This window comes from Anas acuta, chromosome 6, assembly GCF_963932015.1.
Source record: "Anas acuta chromosome 6, bAnaAcu1.1, whole genome shotgun sequence".
Classification (NCBI taxonomy): Eukaryota; Metazoa; Chordata; class Aves; order Anseriformes; family Anatidae; genus Anas; species Anas acuta.
The window spans coordinates 20,586,789-20,604,020 of NC_088984.1; the positions used below are offsets into that span (position 1 = coordinate 20,586,789).

At 36.0% G+C, this 17,232-nt stretch overlaps 1 protein-coding gene across 2 annotated transcripts in view; it reads left to right on the forward strand.

Moving 5' to 3' along the window:
* The window catches only part of MYO3B (myosin IIIB), a 196,826-nt gene that overhangs the window by 107,605 nt on the left and 71,989 nt on the right, over positions 1-17,232 (forward strand). The window contains exons 26-28 of one of the 2 annotated variants that reach the window (XM_068685651.1): positions 12,020-12,099; positions 15,189-15,209; positions 16,461-16,538. In XM_068685651.1, the coding sequence (XP_068541752.1) occupies positions 12,020-12,099; positions 15,189-15,209; positions 16,461-16,538 (179 nt within the window). The remainder of the gene's footprint in view (positions 1-12,019; positions 12,100-15,188; positions 15,210-16,460; positions 16,539-17,232) is intronic. The other variant, XM_068685652.1, reaches the window with a different exon arrangement.

Here is a 17,232-nt window from a genome sequence, read left to right on the forward strand (position 1 = left end):
ATTAAAAAGACTAAATTCCTTTACTAATTTAAGATCGTGCTAATCCCTTTAATTTATCAAATATACTTATCCCCTCTTAACAAATGCTTCTGTTTCATAGTAGCGGACTCTGTAGTTTAAAGAACCAGAAATTAACAGCAGGATATTAAGTGCACATTTGTAATAGTGATTTATAGTTAAAAGAGTGCACAATTAGTGATATAAGACACCAGAACTTAAAGCAAACATTCTGGGACTAATTTTGTAGAGTGTGCAGCTTGTTTTTTCTTCCTTCAGAGGAAACTTAGGTACATTTAGCATGTTTTGGAATCTGTTTGTACTCTCTAGGGATCTTTAACCTGAAAGCTGAATGAACATACTCTGATTTAACCTACTGATTCTCTCAATTGTTTCCATATATGTCACTTTTTCTACAGGCGCAGCTTCTTTGTGATGAGGATTTTGTGCATTCTAAAACTAAAATAGAATTTACTCCAAATACAAGAGAGAAATAGAGCATTTTAAGAAAGCTAACCACTACTCCAGTTGAATATGCACTTTTCCATTCATGCATTCTTATTTGGTTATCACAGTCATAGCTAAAGCATCAGAGTGAAAAGGAATCATGCAATCTAGAAAGAGAGTCAACTTGTAATAGAAGTCAATTTAACTGAAAAGATTTGGGAGAGCCTTGGTACAGTCACTAGTGGTAGCAATGAGGAGTCAGACCATTTGACTTCAGTCCTGATACTCAGAATTTGCGGTATCACATTTAAATGCTGATACCATTAGACTGCTTGGGCTAAAAAGCTTTTTTTTTTTTTTTGCTTTTTTTTTCTTCTTTTTTTTCTTTTTTTCTTTTTCTCTTTGCTGAGACTGTAGCTCCCTCTTCCGTTTTTCCTCTCATACCTTATTTTCCCCAACTGACCTGATTGTATTGGGGAGATAGGAAGGTGTGCAAGAGGGTTTTCATTTTACCAGAAAAGCTGCAGTACAATTTTCTACTCTAGAAACAATATGATTCTCTACTCTTGAAACACAATCTCTGCAGACTTTTTCCTGATTCACAGACCCTTAGAGCTTTTGTCATGGTGTTTCTGTTCTGCCTTAGATCCTTGCTGGGGAGAGGTGGGGGAGAGTTGCTAGCTGGAAGGAGGAAAGGAAAAATACTCCAGCCTACCCAGTCCCAGAGCAGGAACCCAAGAGAAATGTCCATATCCCAGTTGAGAAGGATATGTGGGATCTGGGCTTGGCGGCACAGAAAAAATACAGAGCTGAGCACCAGTACTGCTATAGCAACATCATATCTAATAATTTTAGTAGCATTGGGTATTGCTCACATATTCAGAGTGCTATGGTGGTTTTGTATCACCCATGGTTAATAAGCTCATTGCTCATACACCCTAGATATTTGAGCATAATTTGTCAGAGAGAACTGGGGTGAAAGTTTTCACAGCCTTCAACGAAGAGTTAGAATATTTAAACAAGGAAGAATTTTCACCCAACATATGAGGAAAATGTATTTTTTCAAAAACAAATTAATTATAATTAGTCTGCTTAAAGGTCATCTTCCCTCCTCAGCATTGATTTTACTCCACTTTCTTCATACCTTTATATTTCCGGCCCTACTTAGAGCCCTCAGATAAAAATTAATTATAAACACTGTATGTCTCATTAAAAACAAAAAACAACAGACCACATGCTGAGAAAGAATGTGAAAATAGATGTTTTAGGTTTTCGTTATGCACACTAAAGCATACAAGAAGTAGGGCCTTCTGCAAAATCACATCAAAGAATTACTTTTCACCATTGCTTAGCAATTTCTCAAGGTGATGAGTACTATTTAGTGTTAATTTATTTGTAACTTTGTTAGCAACTGATACTTCATGAAGAGTCAAAACCTGGGGAAAACAAATGGCTTTTCTTGCGTTTCAGCCCCATGAACAGATTCTACTGGGCACAAAGTGAAATCTTGGCCAATTAAAATCTTAGGTGCTTTGCCAGTGTTCTCAGTGAAATCATGACATGACCTGTCATGTGTCGTTACTGTGCACTCCTACTGAGCACAAGCACTTCATCCAGTGATAAATAGCTGCAGCTTTCTTGGCTTGGCGTGTGTCAGAGTCACTGAAATATAGCATGTTTCCATTTGGGCTTAGTGGATTTTTTCTTTTAATTCCACACATCACAATAGAGCAAAATACTTGAATACATCTTAATTTCACTAATTTATCCTGCAATAAATTCTTTTTATAATGGCACTTTTGTGTTAGTATTTTCACCTCCAACAGATAACTGCAGGCACTCTAAGGCAAATGAATCAGAAACAAAGCCATTGTAATTATAATCTCTCTGCTTATACATGAATCAGAATTTATATTTTGTAAGAATTTGGGTCAGGTTAATGGAAGCTGTATATTTTCACTCAGAACACAGAGGCTTTCCTACTTCTGACTGGTCCATATGTTAAAAGCATATAAAAGTTAATCGTTTTTGCTTTGCTGCCAGTGTGTTGTGTGCAAAGAGAGGCTTTAAACCACAGCTGTGCAACGTAACAATTGTGAACTTTACTGGGTTGCAGATGTGGGACATCAGTAAACTAAATTAAATGTAGCTTAACTGTGTTTGAGGTAGAGTTTGATTACATTTTTTTAGTTTTTCAGTTGATCATTTTACAGTTCAGTATTTCTTTTTCTTCACATCCTAAGGTTTTTTTTCATAGACAAGTATAGTACACAGATACTCACAAGATGTGCTAGCACTAGGATCCAAATAAAACATACCCAAAGATAGCCCTAAAAATGAAACTCCTCTAGAAAGAGAACCATCTATCAGATCAAAGTTAGCAGGACTGAGACCTTGGGCTTTATGAAAGGTTTAACAATTATTTACTGTTGAGAATGGCTCTATATGAGTAGAGTGTCAGTGAATCACTGGAATTCCATGTGGAAGTAAGCACAACAGCTGGGAAGGCCAAGTTAGATTAATTGTGCTTATGTTTGGTAAAGGACGATGCCCAAGCAGAAGTTCAAAATTTTTAATGTGACTTCACTGATTATATTGTATTGAAAATGGGCAACAGACAGCAGGCATAGTATAGATCCTTGTCTTGAAATGCTTGCAAATTGAACCCCCCAAAAAAGTACAAGTGGACAGGTTTAAGAACAGATCTTGATGAGTTTACTGATCTGATTTGTAATAGGACGTCCCCTGTAGAACAAATCTTGAGAATAATTTTTCTTCACCTTTCTTTTGGAAGAGAAAAGACATCTTCTAAATTTTCAAGTTTCTAACCTAACTTCTCAATTCTATAATGGACGTTATCTCACACTAATAAACAACAATTAATTTTAACACTTCATTGTATGCTAACTAAATCCAAAACATGTTGATATTGAGGCGGCAGTGGATGTATTGCTTTTAATATTAAAGACTGTGGAATCTCACTCTGCAGCATACACAGAATTTAAATAGAGAAATATTCAGAGAATATTGTACGGTAGTTATGTTAATGAGTAGTTTACTAGGCAGTTTCTAAAGGCACTGTGTGCTATAAAGGCACTGCATCAGAGATGCTTGGTACATCATTGGAGGCATTCAGTAGTTCCCAAGATCAGACCTTGGAGGGGCAATTATTCTTAAATTTTCCAGTGATTTTGTAAAGCAGATAAATTTGTTAAATATTCAGATAATGTGGCTGGTTTGAATATCTATAATGGTTAGGGATTTTTTTGGGTGTATCCTTTACAAAGTACATGCTTATATTTCCCTGTCTTTCAAAATAATTGAATTAGAGGTTACTGTGTCTAAGAGATGAGTGCATTTGGTGGAAAAGAAACCTCTAAGTGTGTGCAGGATCTTGTCATTTTTTTTTTTTTTTTGAGTATTTCATAGTCTGAGTCTTACTATGATTATGTACTTTGTTTTAATACTATAAATTTTCTTACCTCCTTCAGCCTACAATAAACTGTAAAGGTCAGTATTCTGACCTGATTTGGCTTGATGTAAGACAGCTTGTAACAGAACTGCCTGAATAGCAGGTCAGTGTGTGCATCAAAGGCAGAAAATGTGTTTGTGGGTGTTTGTATGAGTGGGTATTTGTTTTATAGTGTGGAGATAAAAACATAAATCAGAATAATGTTTTGAATTTCCACAAAAATATCTGACTTTGTGCTATTTGTGGTAATACATAGAAGTGCTGAGATCCAGAGGAATGAACATTCCATTGAGAAGCCTTTGAGACTTGATTAAACGACTAGTCAGCACCATTAATGACTAGATTTCAAATATGGGGAGGTCTGGGACTTCCATAAAGCTCTGCAACCATGTTTTATCCTAAATTAGACTTCTAAAAGACAGCTGTTCTCTTGAAGAGTAAAAGCCTGTTTTTGACACCCTTTTTTATCTTGTCTAGCTTGGGGTTTTAGCCACTGAGAAGACTGATAGTCACAGTGAGGCCAGAGAAAGCTTTCCTCCATTTTATTCCATGTGCCTGAATTTTAACTGCTGAATTCATTGGGCTAACTTCAGTGACATTATTAGGATCTAAATCAGACTTTTTGTATGTACTGAGCAGTTTCAGTAGCAGGTTCTAAGTGATCAACTATATACCATGGAATGTTTTGTAACATTGCATGGGAAATGAACGTACTCTGGAAATGCAAACGGTGGGCTAGAAATCATGGTTCTTGACTTCTCCTTGTTTTCTTCTCCTTGTTTTCCTGATTATTCAGTGTTCTTGTAGAATTTTTTTCTGGCCTCAGGTTCAACTGAGTACTGTGAAGCTTAATTGGTATGTGAGTACAGTTGTTCTGAGATAGCCAGATGCTGGAGGTAATCTACCAGAACACTTGCTAGTGGTTTGTGTTAGTGAGATAAAATACTAAGGTAACCACATTCTTTATAATCAAATTTCACTTTTCTAGTCAAAGCATATAATTTTTTGGAAAAAAAAAGAATCTTAACATAATGTACAAAAGAAAGGCTGTCACATACATAAAATAATGAGTGAGGCCAGATCTAAATCGCCATGCGTTAGTAACCATAAATTAACAGACTCTTCCAGATGCCACTGGAAGACTCTGTGCCACTGGAAGAGTCTTGTCTGTGAATGGAGGTCATTACAGTAAAGATGGTTTTGGTGGGTTTTGTTTGTTTGTTGTTTTTGGTTTGGTTTGGTTTTGCTAATGCTGAAAATTAATGGAGCATTTTTCAAAGTTAAGGTTTACACAGAAAATACATCTTCATTGTTTCCTCCTAATCTAGTTGTGGGTGTGGTTGCAGGAACTAGGGCAATGTACAGAGGCAATGGTCAGTGTCCTGTTGGCGGTGAGGTGCTTTGCTGCACAATTCTGAACTGTCTGCTCTTCCTCAGAGGTTTCAAGGTTTGTTGTCCCAAGCAGATCACATACAACAGCATCAAATCTTATACTACCAAAGATGTGGGTGGAAGTTACTAAGGACCATATCTGAAAGAAATGGCCTGTGTCTCCTGACAATGCATAAATGATTAAAAAAAGAGTCACTTTGTTCTCCAGTGCTGCAGACAGCATGTCAGCCCCCAGCCAGTTAGTCAGGTCTCCAAATAGTCAAGCTGCAGACCTGACTAAAATGCTGGGCATCAGAGAGTTGGAAACTCCAACATTGTTTACACCATGACTTCTAATTTTTCCAAACAGTTTCTAATTTTTTCAGTTTTGTCTAGCTGCAGCTTCATACAGGCAGCTCTCAGCTGTACTGTGTGAATCACTCCATTAATCCTGTGTTTGGACAGAAGTGGCTAACATTTATCCACCAGGCTGTCGCCAGGTAGAGAATATGTGTAGCATGTAATCCACTCCCTCTTTGCCACCATCTTTTCCAGAACCATGTGATCCTTTCTGATCCTGTACCTGGAAACATGTTTATCACATGATCAGACTATAGCATGCCTGCTTTGCCTGCCAGCTGTAAATGTGGTTATTTCATGGGACTGTGATGTTCTCAGAATGGCATAAGGTTTGCTCGCATGTCACATGATCACATATGTGCTTGTGATATTTCAGAAAATGACTGCATTTTAGTGAACACACTTCCAGTTGGGTAGATGGCTGCCTATCTCTGATTCAATTCATCTGGAAAATCAGGCATGTTGCTTAAGGTAGCCATTAATACTCAAGGCTGTGTTTTAAAAACACCTTGGACACCATCAGTAATAAATTATATACCATAATTTGTGCTTTCATAGTCATTACTAGGTCAGGGTAAGAGGTAGTAATGACTAAGACCTAGACCACTAAGACCTGTCTTACTGTGATCGTACATTTACATATCTTGGAATACAGCAGGCAGTTTGACCTTCATTTCATCTCAGCTGCTGTCAGGAGTGTCTTTATTTTCTTGCGTTCTACAAGGAGCCTACTAACCTACAGTGTTAAAACAATATTTAAACAAGGCAGGAATCCTGCTTACAAGCAGAGTTATTTGTTGCTGTAAACATCATGCTGTTTGTTTGCCAGTGAATGCCTTGCTAGCGTGGGAAGCGACCACTGAAGTGTCTGTGATGTATGCAATAGCGAGTGTAGTACAGCACCCAATTTACATTCAGTTTCTCCTCTCCTGGTCTAGCAATATAAAGCTTTTAAGTAACTGTAAATATGATCTATGTATACTTCATGCTAGCAATAAGACCGAAGAAAACCTCTGTGGAAGTCAAATTAGTGATCAGAAATTGTTAGTTCACTGTAGCATAGAATTCTCGTTTCAAATAATGTGGGTCAAAAAATTGCATATTTTTTGTTCCTGAGGCAATTATAATTAGGGTATCCCAAGGCAGGCCTCACCATTTCCAAATTTTCATGGCTATCAGATTCTGTTTTGTAATATGAATTGTATTTTGGAAATACTATTTCTTATTTCTTATTTACTTATTCTGAATAGGAAATCAAGTGTTTCTCTTTTCAGAATAAGAAGCAGTGGAAGTGTGTATATATCGATAGTTATATTCGACAGATAGTATTTTTATAAATACATTCTTGTGTAAAATATGTAGTATATGAGAAAATTGGATTCTTAGCTTTTTATTGCACGAGATTAGCTTAAATGCCTCCTATGACTCAAAATAATAGTTTTGATAGTGAGTGTCCAGATTCAAATTAGTACCCAATAAAAAATTACATGTAGTCATTTATAGGCAAGCTAAGAAAAGCTTAGTCTTAAAGTAGCAGAAGATGAAAATGCATTATGAAGATAAGCAGTCGACTTCCTTAGGCTAGATAAAATGTACTGAAAGGAAAGACAGAGAAGAATATGTGTGTGTCAAAGACATTGTCTGACTCTGTACCTCTTCTGGAGTGCAAGTGCTTAGCTGTGATTAGAAGCAGTGTCAATGAAATATGAATGCATTGTAGCATTTCTGACCATATTATACTGTATCTACATGGTATTTCAAGTAACCCCTCTTTATCTGAACCAGAAGCATGAAAGAAATTAATAAAATATATTAGGATAAGGAAGGAGCTTGTAGCATGCCCTCTCTGTAATAGTAATATCCCTGGTACAGCTTGTACAGTAAGGTGACATTGTCATTAGGCTCTTTCTCTGTAAGTCATTTGCACTTCACAACTGAAAGTTATATCAAAGCATAATGTAATTCGTACCTGGCATGCTTTTACTTTGGGAGGGAGGAGTGATCTATGGCAGACATAACCAAAATGTCATTATAAATGCAGTGCTAATATTACTAATATTTGCTTGATACTACTTTTAGAGCCCATTACCTAAGAATAATGAAGTACTGACAAATTTATGCAACCTCCAGCTAGAGTGAACCTTTCCTAATTAGTGTGGAAAGTCAACGGCTGGACAAATCATTAATTCAATCAGATTCCACAGTAAGTGCCAGTGATGCAAGAGAGAAGCCAAGAATGCTGACTAGGCCTTTCTGAAATCTAGAGAGTGGTACCAAAGTCCAACTTGAAAAAAGACAACCTATTTCTTCTTTCTGTGCTATGTAAATACTTGAAATATTTTCAGAACTTCTTCTGTTTGGGTTTGCATAGTGGAAGAGATAGGGTACTTTGACACCACTGTCTTTCTTACCTTGCTGGAACAAGGTATGAGTGAAAAATGTATTTGCAGAGCTGGATTTTCTATACAGTTTCAAGACAAATTTTTTGCTGAGCATTGCCACAGTGAGTTTAGCAGTGATTGCATAGACTTCTGTGCTGTTATTTCTTTTTGTTGGTAACTCTCAGTGCATTTCACAAACTTTAATGACTGAAAATTCACAAAGCATTAATGATATTCTTAACATTATTAAATAGAGAGAAATGGGAGAAACATTGGGGCTTGTCTGACCCCCCCACTGACATAAAGCAATCCCAGATACCTTAGCCTCTGATCCTGCAAGCTCATAGGTAGGAACATTCATCTTTCAAATGAGCAGTCCTGTTGAACTGAAAAGGCTGAAAAGGAAATATCTGTGAATAAAATTAAACATGTACATGGTTAAAAGATCCATCCTAATTCTAGCAGTTAACTTCTCTCCCCTCCCTTGTAAACACCTTTTCAAAAAAGAAAGAAACAAAAACGGAGGTGTCTAAAGTGTTGACCATATAATGTGTGTGAAGCTAGAATTCTGAAAGGCACAATGCAGTCTTAACCTTTAACCAGTTTAACCTTTCAAGGAACCCATGGCAGTTTCAACTGGCTATGATATTATCTAAAAACATTTGTTCTTCAAATATTGACGTTCTTCACAAAGTGGAATAACATTTTATTATTTCTGGTGTGTGAAGTAGTAAATGACCTTGTAAATGAAAATTGAATGCAGGGATAGGTACTCCAAATGTTTACTGACTATGAACATCATCCTGACTCTAGGTGAAATGTTACTTTTTATGTAGACTCATTTTTAAGCCACATTTGTCCTGTTATTAGTTTTAATGGCTCAGGCATGTTACAGATAGTAATTTTCCTGAACATGAACTACTTAAAATAACTAATTCATGAACTTTTACTGAAGCATCATTTTGTGTTTGATCTGGAAAAGAAACCCTAGTAACATTTTTCTGTGGATTTCAACTGGTGCTGCAATTCAGTAATTGACAGATTGTATAGGAGTTCACTTGACATATGTAATAAGAATTGATTAGAATCCATAAGGAAATATTGGTCTTATTCTTAGCTAATTCTTTACCTTTGCCAATAAGAAAAATGGAATTATGAGTGTAAAAGAGACAGCAAATCATTGTTTATGAATGAGTTTTGCTTTTCCCAGTAGCAGTTTGCAGTCGTGCTAGGTAAACAGTTATGTATTTTGACCATGCTGTATTCAGACAATAACATGTATACTGGCATAGAATCTCGGAAATGCATGGGATATTGAATATAACTACCAGGTAATACAATATTGTTGGAGCAACTAACTTAGGGAGCAACTAGCAGTTTCACATACACTGAAAAAAAATGCAAATAAATCAGTCCTGGAGGTGAATGAGCACTGGCTCGACTGTACTTACTACAAGACTGCCAGATGGGATTCAGCATTTGTTTCAGACATCGTGTATAGATCTCACACTTTACGTATATGGCACCCTATTGCACTGAAATGAAAAGCCTAATTGGCAAATATCACTCTGAAATCTCCTATAAAAGCATGTTCGTGTCAGAACACTAGGTGAAGACTTCTGAGTAATGGTAAGAAAACCAGGAAATCTCTGTTTTGAAAAAGCTTCTTCCTGGGAGCAAGTAGTGGGGAAGATAGCCAGCCAAAGCTGATGCTCAGATGAAAGTAATACTAGAACTCTCTGCAAAATGCAGTAATTGACTAGGTCAATTCAAAACTCTCCTAGCAGATTACAAACATTTAAAATGTAATCAGAATTTCTGTTTTTGGTACAATGAAAACAGACAGCAATATGGCCAGCTGAAGAAAAAAAAAAAAAAAAAAAAAAAAAGAAAAAAATGTAAAGAACAAAGAATGTACCTGCTGTTTTTTTTGTTTTTTTGTCACCCATTCTGCCTATAAATACAAAACTTTATCTTCTGAACATCAATTACAGCACTGAAAATAATAGCATATTATATATAAATATATTTGAAGAAATTTTGAAAACTACTGCAGCCAAACTGGAATTAGTCAACTACCACAGGACTTGCAGAAATTGGGAATATGACCTAAATATGTAGTTCCAGCCTACTCCCGAGAAAGAAAGAACTTAATTAACAAATTCATGATATGTAGTGTTCTTTTTTTTTTTCTTCAAGTAGGAACTGACCACTTGTTAGTTTCATTTTAGTAAGTGAAGTCATGAAAGACTTCTGATTAATTATTAAGCCAAAAAAGGGCTCAAATCAGCAACTTCTTACATAGAAAAATATCAAAATTACAGCTAAGAGAAAAATATATTTGCCAACTACATGCTCATTAAAACCCTAATTTTAATCTTAGAGAGATGTATATACCATGTATGTATATACATACACATATATGTGACTTTACAAATACGTGTAAGTACGCATGTATGTATACAGACACAAGATTTTCAAAACAGAGTTGCAGTTTTCATAAACATTAACGCTATAGCCTAAAGCAGTTTCCAAAATCATGGGCGTACTTTCTGTGTATGGCAGCATCTTAAAAGGGAAATACTTTTGAAAATGAATACAGAATGTTTGAATTGCTCTAAAAAATGTCATCGCAGTTTCTCACTGTTGGTCCCCAGACTATTTCAGGAGCTTGGTATTTTCAGTGTTCACAGAGAAGAGCAAAAGTTCCCTTCAGTGGTACGCTGACGCTGTTTGCTCAGCTTCTGTATGGAAGAACTACCAGCGATTAAGTGTTCTTGGTTTTTGTTTCTCCCATCCTGCCTCCTTACTAGTTATGTAATACATAGTTTATCAAAACTCTGAAGACTGCTTAGAGTTACTGTCTTTCTGTAAAGCAAATAGCTAAACACTGGAGTTGATGCAAACAAGGCACTTAGCATCTGAAAGAAGTGTTAACACTTTATTTACATTTAAATTAAAATGGACACTTATTTATGTGTTCTGGTTCTGAAAGGTGTGTGGTACATCTGCAGAGGCCTATTGTTTATTCATGCTGTAAATCCTTTGAAATGTGTTAAAATGCTTCCCACTCATTATAAAAATCCTGCCACCCATGGATTAGGGCTTTGATGTCACCAATCCTGCTTCAAAGGGTTCTTTCAATGCTATTAATCACAGTTTAGCCTCTGAAGATATAGCCAGAGAAAACATTTGGACATCTTGTGCTAGACTTGCTAAAACTTTGAAATATACAGAGTGTCGTGCATATGCACAGGCCCATATCACTTCCTCTCTCTTCTCTGAGCCTTTATTTTGAAAAGCTGTTTTATGATGACTTTGGCTTTCTGCAAGTACAGCAGAAAAAGTTTAGGACACGTCATACTGTACAATTAAAAACAAAGCAAAAAAAAAAAAAAAAAAGGCACTCATCTTTCAGTTTACACCACAGAATTTTTTTTGCCTGAGGAATTGAGTCAGTCTTTAAAAACCCCAAGGGACAATAAGATTGGGGATTAAGTAGGCCTATATGTCAAAAGGTCAAGAAAAGATACTGTCTTATCATTTTCTCATCTCTTTCATTAGTTTGTGAGCTTAAGATGATGTCTAAACACTTCAGGATCCACATGATTTCATAGAAACAAGATTGTTTCTGCTGTCTTTTTCTCCTTTAAATCTCTGAATGAGTCACAGAGAAATTGATTACTAGTGATTGAGCTGTATGCCTTTGTGCTGTCATTGTTTTCATCAATTCAGTAGCTAAGGTCAGTGACATGCCACCTTATCACTGACTTTTTCCTCCCTTTTAAATCAACACTGCTCTCTCTGTCATGCTCATGCTGAATGCTCTGCAAGGCACAGTTAGTAATGAGCTGGGTGGGGAAGAAGTGTAGTGGGGCCTGATATTTTTACTACTGTTGTGCAAGCTTATTTTTCACCATATGAATTTTTCCCCGCTAAGCTTCCTGAACAGTTTTTGCAGTGTTTCTGTCTTTTTTTTTTTTTTAAACAGGTAACTTGGCACAGGCAAGAGCCAGAGTGACAGCAGCATCTAGGTCTTTGCCTTCACAGCTTAGTGCTGGGCGTATCAAGGTTAGTAGTGGTCCTTTTGAAGAGACATAATTGCATGTGAAATAGTACAGTGAGATTATGGTTCAAATGCTTAGCTGATGTAGGTATATAGTGGAGCTCTTACCAAGTTAGAGTCTATCTTAAAATCAGAAAACATACCTTAGTTGGGAGCACAGTTTCTAGTTTTGGTGAGAAGCTTACTGTAGAATCCAGTGAAGAATCGCTTTACTACTGGTTAATCTTTAAAATTCTGGAGTAAATCTCAGTTAACATTAATGTCAATAGCACTATTCCTCTTGATTTCGGTGGGTTCAAGGTTTTTCTCTGACAATTTTTAGCCTAGAAAAAGATTCAGTTAGGTAGAATTTTATTAGTGCATTTAACCATATGAAAGGCAAAATGGCAAAATGATCTATTCAACCTAAAAATCAAAAACCAAGGGACATATGTAACAGATAAATAACCAGAAAAGAACCACTCAGCAACACCACTATTCCTAATAGAGTTAAATGAATGACTGTGAAATTTAAATGCCGTTGGATTTTGCCGTAAGAGTATGTGGCATAATTGCAAAAGGATGGGATGATTTTATGGCAGTTAATAGTATTACCAACTGAGCTTACTTAATATGTGAGGAAAACTGTTGTGCCTCAAGTTGATAGCATCTGCACTCCCTCCCCACTTTCAGGGAGTTAAAGTTTGCTTAGTCAGTTGTTTGTTGTTTTTGTTTATTTGCTTGTTTTACAAAACAAACAAAAATTTTAAAATGTGATAACATCAACTGTTCAAAAGTCTATAGCATTTTATGTTTAGGGTTTTCTGTTTCTTTCTTTCTTTTTTTTTTTTTTCCATTTTCTATTATCATAAGGAGCTCATGCTCAAATATAGATGCAGTAATTCATGTGAGTCACCCATACATCTATATCCTTCGCTATACCTGTAAACACAAACTTGAATTTCAGAGATTTATTTCCTTTCTGGTATAAACGCTTTCAGTGTTGAAGGACAGATTATGGTCTGTCCAATTTTCTTGTATTATACAAAAATTGTCTTCCACATCCAGCTTATATCAGCAGAACCTTTGTAAGCATGCATTTTATTGCTACAGCTGGAATGGAATAGAGCAGCTCACTTTTAGAGCTTTAATAAACATATTCAGTTATACTAAGTAGTGTTTAAGTGTTGGTTTTTTTTTCACCCTTCACTTTTTTAAAGAAGGAGTTAAAAGACATGCATAAGAACTACAGCGCTATTCAGAAAATGTTAATTGATACAGTTTTTAGCTGAAAAAAATACAAGTTTTATGAAATTATAACTTCAGGAACAATATTTTAAATTACTATTTTACACTTTATAAAACAAATCCAAAAGTGTCATAATTTTGTTTGGAAGTTTGGATTTTTTTACTTATGATTTAATTTATGAGCTTTTTTTGCTTAATGTATTTATCAGTTTTATACTATTTCATACCATGCCAACATCAGATGTAGCCAATATGTGAAAACAATAATTTCCATTGACCTCATAAGGTGACATGATATCATAAATCATTCTTGTAATACTGTTTCAAAACTATTAGAAGCAATTCTTTTTAGTGATGAAACAGTTTGTCTTTTCTAGGTCAGCTGTTTTCCATTTCAGCTGTAATCACATAAATGTATATACGTCACGACTACTGTCATGTAAAAATGTGACATAACTGTTGGACTATTCTTCATTTTAGCTTAAAAAGAGCGGCTAGTGATTTAAAACACAAGATTATATCATGACATTCTTATTATGTTCTGTCATTTTTGACAAGACAGTTATGATAAAGCCAGTTGCCTATTATACACGTGATTATTGCCCTACCATAAAGCCACATAACTTCATATACTCGCAATGTTATAAATTAACTAGAGATAAAACTTCTAAAATTCTTAGAGCAAAATCTCCCCAGCTTCAATGTTCTATCAAAGAAAATCCACCTTCAGATGTTTCTAGTCAAGAAGATTTTGAAATTTGTCCTGGTCCTTACAGATTTCACAGGTCTGACTTTACAACCCCAAAGAAAAAGGAATCTCGTGATACTGGTTGTAGCCTGTTTTTCTGAGAAAAGTTATATTACATCCTCCTTTGTAAATGTTTCTGACCATCTGTTTTTCTGTGTGCCCACTCCCTTCCCCCTGCAAAACCAAACAAAACCAAAATAAAACCCTTTTGAACCCAGCAGACTGTGGTAAACCATATTTGACAGAGTATCAGTCTTAAAGATCATAAGATTCTACCAGTTTGGTGACAATAAGTAGCTGTGAAAGGGAGATGCTCATGTTATCATACTGTCCAAACGGTAAAGCGTTAGCTCACCCTTTATTGGACAGCAGATATTCCAAACATGAGTAAGAGATCACAAGCGCTGAAACTCCAATGAAAATATCATTAGGAGTCTACGCTTTTCTAGACAGCAAAGTATCCAATTTAGATGCTCAAATTCATGGGCACTTGGGCTTCACTACAGTGAACCCCATTGAAAACTGTGTGTTTGCTGCTGGTGTTCTTTGTGATTAAATTGTCTGTCTTCTAACATTAAATGTTACCATTTATTCTGAACTTACTGTCAGTTTTCACTGCTTTGTCTTCTACCTGACCTTTACCAGAGATTTAGATATCAATGCGCAGAAAGCAGTTGTCTTGCTAAGATAATTTTGAAACACTCCCATATCCCTCCCCATGGACAAGTCTGTTGTTCTGACTTAGGTCATTAATGTTTACTTTGTCACATGACCTCTTAAGATGTTTGATGTTGTCTGTGCTGATAAGGCTTTTTTACTGGCATACATTACAGTGTTTTCTGTTACCCTTAAAACTGAAATCAAACTGCATCTTTTTTTCTCCCATGTATTAGTTTGAGATGTGTACTAGTGCATGTACACCACTTTGGGCTAAAACAACACAGATTACAAAACCATACTGAAATTTTTATGGTCGCCCTTATGGAAATCTGTTTCCCTTTGTACCATCACTAATTTGAATCTTGTCTTTTTTCTCTTTTGATTTCTTCCCCAACACAAAATCCATTTTCTTGATCTATTACTACTTAGTGCTTAATTTCCTTTATATTTTGCATGCAGTCTCCTAAATATCTCCTAAAGGTAAGACACACAGCTACTTTATTGAAAACTGTAATCTTTCACCAAGTACTTTTAGTGTTCAGAAGAGTGGTCTTAAGTCAGTCAGTTTTGGAAATGATCATATGGAGCAAAGTCCAGGAAATGTAGCACAGGTGCTGACAACAGCATTATCTGGTTTATACAAATGCCACCTGGTCAGAGCAGATGGTAAACTACCACAATGCAAGTGAATGCTAAAATGTTGTTAATGCTCCATGCAAACAGAATGCTGGTTGATTTTCTTTAATTTTGTTGAGCTGTAATACAGCAACACAATCTGCTTGTGACTGGTAACCATGGTTATACTCATTCATAAATTCTGGTTTCATTTTGATAAGAACAGCTGTACTGACAATCTAACTAAAATATACAAGGAGCAATATGTTTGCTGTCCATGTATACCCTCTAAAAATAACTCCTGTGATCTCTACAGAAATGCTGAAAAAGTGGTATTTGAAGGCAGTTCAGCCGGGTGAGACTGCTGAAATTCTTGGCATCAAAATGATAATTTAAAGTAATCAGTGGTAAATACAACACCAGATAGGAAAAGACGTACATTCTGCAGTTACCTACTCTGTTTGTCACGTCTTATTTGACAAGTACATTTTTCCACATGTAAGCAAAATGAGGCAGCTTTTTGATAATTTACTTCCAGGTCATTACAAAACTAGTAACTCTTATATAGAAAATAAGACCAGATGAAGTTCACTGCAGTGATAAGAAGATTAAGGAAGGGTTACTTCCAGGTCATTACAAAACTAGTAACTCTTATATAGAAAATAAGACTCGATGAAGTTCACTGCAGTGATAAGAAGATTAAGGAAGGGTTTTTAGAAATCAGTTCATAAGGCATTGCATCTTGACGGCTGCTTCGTTGCTAGGCTGCTTGGCCTAGCAATATCCTATCGTGACAAAAGTGTGAAATTACCCCCTAACCAGAAGAGCCTGTCCATCTAGGAAGACTTAGTAAATAAATGCATTGACAGTAGTCTAACATGTAGGAAGACAAACATGAAATATGGTTTCTTGCTTTGTGAATGAGTTTGGGATGCCAAGCTGTTTGGAAAAGAGCGATTGCTGCTAGGGCCATAGAATTCTCAGCCCTGAATACTCTGAAGTATTCACATCTAAAAGAATGACCATAAGAAATATCGTACCTAGCTCTTTTGGGTAAGGTGTGGTAGGTTTGCAGTGTTTCTGGAACACCTCTAACATCTGAGTTTTGTTTTCCAGGTTGACACAATGGAGGTTATGCGACACCCTGAGGAAACAACTAACATGAAGCGACAAACTATGGCTTCTTATTTTAGGGTACAAAAATTAAATTTTAGACAAATAATTTGTTGATAAGAACAGCAGATATCTTGGAAATATTTGTGGGGTTGTGAGATCAGAGAGAAAAATAAGAGAATATTTTTCTTCTATTGTGAGGCCTTTGTCACCTGTAAATTCTCTTTTACTCCTTTTCTTTTTCTTTTCTCATACTGGTTCTTTTCTGGTGTCACCAGAGTATACTGGTAATAGGATCTAGAATCTAGAATATTTCCATCTAAAATGCTGAAGGTCTAGAAAAGGTCTTTTTATGAACAGAAGACTGCAAATAGCTGCCATTACTAAGGCTTTCAACTCAGGCATACCTACTTTTAAAGGCTAGGATTTCCCATTTATAATAATGAAAACAATCCATCTTTTGCAAGCACTGTTATAAATCAGACAGATTGTTAAACTTTAGCAGCAATCCAGTGTGTTCAAATCAAACAGGTAAGGAGAAGGCAGTGAAACTGTTGGAACAGGCAGATGAGGAGTCAGGAACCCCACATGCCAGTTGAAGTCTGTTGGTTGATATTATTTTCTTGCAGTCATTACAGACAGAAAAATTTTGAGTAGTTGGTCCTTGGGCTGCAATAACACCATGCGTAATGGGAGAAGCACACAGTGCCGCGTGTGCCAGCGTGAGTCAAAGCTTCATGACATGTATGAATACCAGTTTTCTTTTTCATGCAAA